The following is an 8,171-nucleotide window of genomic DNA, read 5'->3' on the forward strand; positions in this document are numbered from 1 at the left end:
TTCAAACCTACACCTTGTCACTCATCTTCACAATGACTTTTCCCGTTTGTCTGTGTCCGTTCTGGAGTTCTTCTCCTTTCTTTACGCTTGTTCTCGGATCGGTGCTAAACCTATAATAATATGCTATGGTTTTATGATTAGACCCCACTAGTAAGAACTTGAATCGTGTTAATCCGTATACTGCTCTCATATAGACTATGTCCATCTGGTTACTCTGCAACATTACAGTGACAGTATAGACTTACAACCTACTTTTATCACCTTGTTGACAAATGTGCAAATAACCCTTTTCTGTGTTTGATTATTATTAAGCTATTATGATCATATCAAACATTTTGATAAAATATTATTTATTTTGATAAAGTAGGCCTGTTATTTACACTTTATTTAGGCAGTATACAAAGGTTCAGAAAAAAATAGCACATTTTGGAGCTATTTCTGTGATGATGTGGAGAAACTGTGTCGCCGAATAGCCAAGCGCACGTTGCATGAGATGAACAGCTTCTTGCGCAGAAGGCAGGCCGTTTCATAACCCCGCGCCATGAGCCTTCTATAATTCATGCAAAAAGAGCCCTAAGGGATTCAGTTGATCTCTCTCTCTCTCTCTCTCTCTCTCTCTCTCTCTCTCTCTCTCTCTCTCTCTCTCTCTCTCTCTCTCTCTCTCTCTCTCTCTCTCTCTGTGTGTGTGTGTGTGTGTGTGTGTGTGTGTGTGTGTGTGTGTGTGTGTGTGTGTGTGTGTGTGTGTGTGTGTGTGTGTGTGTGTGTGTGTGTGTGTGTGTGTGTGTGTGTGTGTGTGTGTGTGTGAGAGAGAGAGAGAGAGAGAGAGAGTCTGAAAATAATATCAGGCTTTTCCGTTAGAATGAACTTTACCACTGTAGCCAGCCATGAAATAATGTGACCCGACACTTCAAACCATCTGCGCTATCTATCCGCCTTCTTATTTACTAAATCAGCCCGTGCACAAAACGGAGTGTATCTGATACTAAACCCGAGTAGCCCAGCAGTGCCACGATAGTTTTATACACAAACGTTCCGTTTTTTTCTGCAGTGTTTAGCAAAAAACATCTCTTTGATGGATTAGGCTATAGGCTAGTGTGCAGTGTGAATTAGAAATAGAAGCAGTGATTTTATCTGAGAAGAAGCAGATGCAATACAGTATGTCATGGCAGATCAAATAAAGATACATCTGTCAAATATGTCTGATCAAATAACGATACGCCTGTAATATGTCGATGTAGCCTACATCATCAAAATAACCGAATTTGATGCGAATTGTTCCAACATAAAATCCTAGATTCATTCAACATATAGCGTAGTGCCATATTTTGTATTATCAAATGAGTCCCAACAATTCTAGAGCGTGGATGAACGGGATTTTCTGCGTGCGTTAGCCTATACAACCATTCAATATCATGCTATTGTAATCGCAGAACATTCGTTGTCGGTTTTTATTCTTTATTTGAAGCATTTTTAAAACGGTATGATAATCAGCCAATATCTGTCGTGCCTGCTGCGGGGTCGTATTTTCCATGTTCTATGAAAGAAGTAGGCTAAACGTGTGAACGTATTGCGTTTTAATTGACTCGTCGCTTTTCTTCTACACAGACATGACTTACAAAGGAGGGGATGTAGGAAAACATGGAAGGCAATTAAAGGTTTGAAGACAAAAAGCAAAGGTCAAAATGTTTACATTCTAAAAAGCCGCTGTCGAGCACTGGGAGGTGCTGCATTCTCTTAGCGCTCCTTTCCGCGTGATTGGTAAACTTGACAGTGATTGACGGGCATCCATGGCAACCAATCTGCCAAGTCCAATAGAAAATCAGCAGAGGGGCTGACTGTATTTCCCCCCTTCAAAATACATCTCGGGTCTAGTTTTTATACTCTTGTAATTTCAACATACCAAGTTCACCAGCCGAGGGCATAGTTCCTCCGTGTTTTTAACGGTTGATCTGTTAACTTTGGGCTTGCCTTTTTGTCTGGATCCGACGATCAGAGAACGAGAGGGAGAGAAGGGTAGGCGCGAGAGGGGAGCGTGTGAGTCAGAGAGAGACGGAGGTGAAACGAAAAGCCTCCATGTTTCAGCTGCCTATCTTGAATTTTAGCCCCCAGCAGGTTGCGGGGGTTTGCGAGACTCTGGAAGAGAGCGGGGACATTGAGCGCCTCGGTCGCTTCCTCTGGTCTCTGCCCGTTGCCCCAGCTGCCTGCGAGGTCCTCAACAAGAATGAGTCGGTGCTTAGGGCGCGGGCCATCGTGGCCTACCACACCGGGAATTTCCGAGAACTCTACCACATTCTGGAGAACCACAAGTTCACCAAAGAGTCTCACACTAAACTACAGGCCCTGTGGCTCGAGGCGCACTACCAGGAGGCGGAGAAGCTGCGGGGCCGCCCGCTAGGGCCAGTGGACAAATACAGGGTGCGGAAGAAGTTCCCTCTACCCAGAACGATATGGGACGGAGAGCAAAAGACCCACTGCTTCAAGGAGAGAACCCGACATTTGTTACGAGAATGGTACTTGCAGGATCCTTACCCGAACCCGAGCAAAAAGAGGGAGCTCGCGCAGGCTACTGGACTTACTCCCACACAAGTGGGAAACTGGTTCAAAAATCGTAGACAAAGGGATAGAGCGGCGGCTGCGAAAAATAGGTAGGCTACATGCTGCAGTCTGTACATTTTTGTATTTTTTTAATCAATGATGGTGTGAGGTGGCTACAACGTTTATTGTTCAATTCTTAACGAAAAGGACCTTGCATTGCGACTGCATCTCAGTGAGCCTAAGTACTTGCATTTTTTTCAATAAAAGCAATTATTTGTGCTAATATTGTTCTATCGAATTGTTTGAATTATGTTATTTTTAGTAAACATTGTAATATAGTTGGCTATAATATATAAATAGTATATTTAGATGACATTTGTTCATAAATATTCTCAACGGAAATGACACCATAAACGCTGTAGCCTATTGAAATGAAGCAAACTGTATGACAAACTCCATTGTGTGACTATAGCCCTTGTCATTTTCATTGCAAAACGAACCATAGCATGTCTTAATGCAGTGTTTCCCCAAATTAACCATTAGCCTATGTATTCTTGGCAAAACTAAACTTGAAGCATAGGCCTAGCTACCAAGTGTCTCAATAATTCCGTTCAGATTATCCTTCTTTTTCCACAATCCATTTAGATTCTATTGACAGTTGTCCGTGTTAAATCTTTGAACATAATTTAACAAGAAACATGCAATTGTCTGAAACATTTTTTTATCATGGATGTTGCTTAATTGAATGAAAGACAGAAACACAAGAGCCCTGCGGTATTAGGTTATTTGATCAATCATGTCTGATGCCACTTGGGCTAAACAGCAAATCATGTAGGCAGCACGGGTATTGAACGAATCGAAATTATTTCCTATAAGAAAATATTCAGGCTAGTCTGACTATCTTTGAAATTGTGCTCACTGTGTGGGCTTGGGATTGTTGTGTCTTCATTGGGTTTGTGCATTTACTTGTAGGCTATATAATATATTTTTTTATGCATTTGTTTGGCTCCTGGTCTGGCACGTGTGTATCTGATGCTAGACTTCACTACAGCAAAAATGATGTTTCAATTGAGGATTTACTTTGATAGAACCTATTCGTATTGTATTGTGCTTTCTAATTCTAGTATTCCCTCAATGTCTGTCTTTTACCCAGGCTACAACAGCAAGGGATGTCCCAAGGCTCGGTTCGGTCTTTGGCAGATGATGATGGAACCGTCGATCGACTCGGTCCCGCCTCTAGTCCCGAGGCAAGTTTGTCAAGCAAAGCCGCCACCTCGGCTATCTCGATCACTTCCAGCGACAGCGAATGTGACATCTAATGGCGCACGAGGCAGTCCAGAGGAGGGAGAGGATAAATTCACAGGAGATAAATAAAGGAGATCCTAAAAGACAATCTAACAAAAAAACAGTCAGTGCCTGCGTTTGAATTTAAAGAAACTGGTCTTCTTTGATGGCTGCCAAAACATGAGGGATCTGGCGGAATGCCCTGTCTTAAAGCTATACTTTCTTTTTGTTGTCGTTTTTCCGCTATGGATGGCTGAAGCTAATACAAGCGGACAGAAAATGTAAAGAAAAATCATATTCATATTCACGATCCCTTTTTAGGGAGGACTAATAAACCAATGCCTCAAGATACAACTAAAACTGAAAAAAAAAAGACATTTGAGCGCCTAACCTGCTATTTTCTGTGGGTATTTCATGTTGAAAAGACGCTGTAATATTTTTACTTTACTTTTAAAGTTTTATAAATAATGTTTATTTACCTATTTAAATGATTGGCTCTGTTAGAATGTGATATTATTTTGCTTGGTGTTTTTAATATTTACCTTGTGCACAGGTGAACCCGTTGAGCATGTGCGCTTTAGTAAACATGTGTTTCAGTCAAAACGTTTTTTTTTTAAAGAAGTAAAGATAACTTAATAAAATAATTGTTTATCAAAAGAACAAAACATCTGTTTTTTTTATTCTCAGATTACAACGATTGAGAATGGTTTTTGCAGTTATTGTATCACTCGATTATTACTTGATATTATTAGGCAATCTAGTAATTTGCCACAATAAATTAGATTATAGTTTGGGGATTTGTGACGATATTTATAATATGATATCTGTGACAGAATATTTAAAGTATCATCCTATGATAGGGCTATAGTGTGATGCAGCGTACTGTATCATTTTGTGCCTCTGCGTTGCCCTGATGAACTGGTCTAGGTTATATATCTGGGTATTTCACGCATGTTAAGTATTTAACTACTAAAAAGGCATGAGGTGGCGCACAACCCAAAAAAAGTTATTAGAGTTGCTGACTAGCGGAGAGCGAACTGTAGTAGGCTATACAGATAAGCAGTCGCACAATAAGCTCCTAGAAATATGTTGGATAAATCAACGTTTCTGCATCACATTGTGTTCTTCAGGGTGTACGTATTTAACTACCACATAAACTACAGATCTTCAAATGTGGAATCTGAGTGATAAAAAAAAAAGGTTTGTAATGCCACACTTTGTGCCCTGACACGTTCTCGACATATAGCCTAATTGACCAACAACATGCTTTGCGTCATGTAATACGGCATGACAGCCAGAGGTCAGAGAAAGGCCGGCTCACAAAACGAGACAGTCTCCCGGAGTAAAAACAAATTGTCCTACACAACAGCATAATATGAAATGCGCTCTGGCTGACGGATGTGCATGGAAATATATAGGCTATTGTCCCACATTTGAATCTCAATAATGCTATTGTTGTGTATTTCAAATTATGATGTTGTAGCCTAAGCCTATCACATTTAATTTAGATAATTGAATCATCGATTTCTATCTGATAGGCTAAAACATGTCAAAGAATTGCCTCTGCATGGTATGCGATAGGCTACTACTATTCGATTGTGAATCTATTCTAAACCATATTTTCTTTATCGCAGAATGAATGTTTGATAACCTAATGTCTGCCACGATTAGTCTATACGCCTATGGCCTATTTTTCAAGGATGATAGAATACAAAATGATATTTAATTTCATGGCTATAATGATATCATGTTAGCAAAACTGGTATTTGAGTAGTCTGTTATTTATATTTGGTCATTAATGGTTCAGTCAAAACACAACGTTTTTAAGAGTAGACCTATAGGCATATGGGTTTGTAGCAGACCAGTTATGGTAGGCTGAAAAACGTAATGGCCAGATAGGCCTGCCCTGCATTTGGTATTATGATGATATGATCGGTGATGCGGGGTTTACCGATTTAGATAGGCCCTTTAGTGTTTTTTTGCGTTAGGGTTTTGCCTAGACTACTATTTGCAACTTTTACCGCACGAATACATCCCTGGTTCTGATGAATATATGCCTATTAATTAGAACGTAAAGACGATAGTTAGCTATTAGAACGTAAATATGAGGGTAAACCGTGCATATATAGGCCTTAATCTGCTGTAAAAAAAATGTCCACCCCTCTTCACGTGCGCTTATAGGATGTCAGCCAAATGAGCATCGTAAATAAGGAATGAAAAACACAGAAGTACTGTTTTTCCAACGGATCCAGAGTTCTGGGTTGGGGCCTACACCTGGGTTTTCATCCAATTTCCAATTAATTAAACTAACCAGTGAAAGGAACAAGCTGTATTTCTCTGCACGTTTTTCAGTTGGAACAACACAGAAGTCAATGCAGTGTTTCGTTTTTGGGATAAAGAGAGGAAGCATGTGAGGGGACGAAAAGGGGTGCTTTGAGTTTCTTTCAAATGATGGGGACAAAATGGCTGAATATTTCCGTGTCTATTGAAAATAAGGGCGACCAGGGGGATGCATGAAAAGGTATTTGTAGCAGTCAATAAGGTTGTCAAACTGGTCAGCGGTAATCAGCACTAATGATGAGGTCTAGGGTCCCCGCGTGAACAAAGGGGCGCTCCCAAGGTTTTGTGAGCGGAAGCAACACGGGTTCCCCTTCAAAGAATGAACTGCAGTCAGGGTAGTCTGCCAGGGGTACGGAAATCAGAACTTTTGTGTAGTGTGTGTGTGTTTGGCAGCTGCTGCAATGTGAATTCGTGAGTTGGGCGATTAAAAGGATTTAATTACCAATTGATTGACTGTTTTCTGACTTGTACGTTTGCAGCAGTCATAGCACGTTAATTGTGCTCCAATAAACACGTCGAATATTTTGAGTAATAAAGAAAAGGCCTCTACGTTTTGTAAAATATGAAACGACGTTGGATATAACCGCTGAAACGGGTTAATTTAAAGACCATTGACTCTCATCCGTTTAGACCTCCAGCCATTTTATATCTTGGTAACATGATATCGTCTGGATTTTTGTGTCGTTTTTAAGCTATTTATAAAAATTAAAGCAGGTGCAACATCAATTTCAATGTAGCCTATGTGTCAATCATAATATGAAAGAAGGTTCTCCTTCTCTTGAACTCCGACCTCTCTATGCTGTTGCGACTTTATTATGATCGAATCTGTCAAAGCAGTTCAGCAGTGATAGCTTTCACTATGTGATGCGAGCTGGTGTCAGCACTAACAGTGGGCTATGTCAATGTGTACTATTTCTCCTGTAGCAGTTAGGGCTACATGATAGTGTCTGGCTATTTACCACATACTCTTGTGTTTAACAATATATTTTTTAAGTAGGCCTATAACTAATTGGTGTTAGTTTATCTCTAGGTTATTTTATGCATATTTCTTCCATATTTATATTCCATATTTTTTGATTGTAAGACCACGCTATAGCCTAACATACAACTAGGCTGTATATAGGCCAACCTACAACTTCCCCTTTGATTGGTCTGGAATATTTTACTCCACTATGCTTCCTGTTTAAATCCTCTGGTTTTAGGTTCATTTTTTATGAACACATTATAGGCTCTGCAATAGCCAACATGGTACCGTGAAAAACATATTCAAATATAGGCATATATGTATTATTATTATTACTGTTCTTTTTATTGTTGTTATTATTGTTATTCATATTATCAGCTGTAACCAAGAGACTTTTCCAAAATCTATTATTTTCGTTAAACAGATATTGCGACAGAATAGACCCCTTGCCATAGAGCGGACCATTCACATTTTGCTTGAGTTTTCCCTGTTTTATCTAAAGCGGATGAGGTCATTAAATTATGGAGAAACATAAAAGCATTTAAGAGCCTTGTCCTGCTCCATCTTAATTAGCAAAGCTCTCAAGAAGGACCCCTAACTGCCCCATCCCAGTAGACCCAATCTGCCGCGTCTCCCAACAATGTGTTCATTTGATTTGAACACTTTCTTGATCTCGTCTCTGCCAGCGACTGTCGTTTAAAACGCATGTCGCTTGGTTTGTTTCTCTTAAATGTCCATGAATGTTTCGTGTGTGTTTCGACCGGTCCCCAAATTAATATAGTTGTTTCACTGTTAGTTTTGGTATTTTAACCTGCGGGTAATGAACGCGTCTAGTAAAGATAGACAAAATCAACACGCGCACGCGTGGAGCCAGTTCAGCCAAGGTGTTTGAATGTAACAATTTCATTTTGGCTTCTTCACAATCTTGTTTTATTTGTTCGGTTTTTTATTGTTGGCTATATCCCAACCAGGGCCACATTCGTTTTTTTTTGTTCGTTCACTCAGCAAGAACAGCGCATTCACTGGAAACAGTCAGCTATCCATACAA

The 8,171-nt window shown here is 39.9% G+C and overlaps 1 protein-coding gene across 1 annotated transcript; it reads left to right on the forward strand.

Moving 5' to 3' along the window:
* Positions 1-803: 803 nt before the first annotated feature.
* Positions 804-6,536, forward strand: LOC129811742 (homeobox protein SIX6). Its single transcript, XM_055863297.1, has 2 exons — positions 804-2,645; positions 3,689-6,536. The coding sequence occupies exons 1-2, from the start codon at positions 2,074-2,076 to the stop codon at positions 3,852-3,854; spliced, it is 738 nt and encodes a 245-aa protein (XP_055719272.1). The 5' UTR covers positions 804-2,073; the 3' UTR covers positions 3,855-6,536.
* The last annotated feature ends 1,635 nt before the right edge of the window (positions 6,537-8,171 follow it).

Source organism: Salvelinus fontinalis, chromosome 15 (assembly GCF_029448725.1).
Source record: "Salvelinus fontinalis isolate EN_2023a chromosome 15, ASM2944872v1, whole genome shotgun sequence".
NCBI classification, from domain to species: Eukaryota; Metazoa; Chordata; class Actinopteri; order Salmoniformes; family Salmonidae; genus Salvelinus; species Salvelinus fontinalis.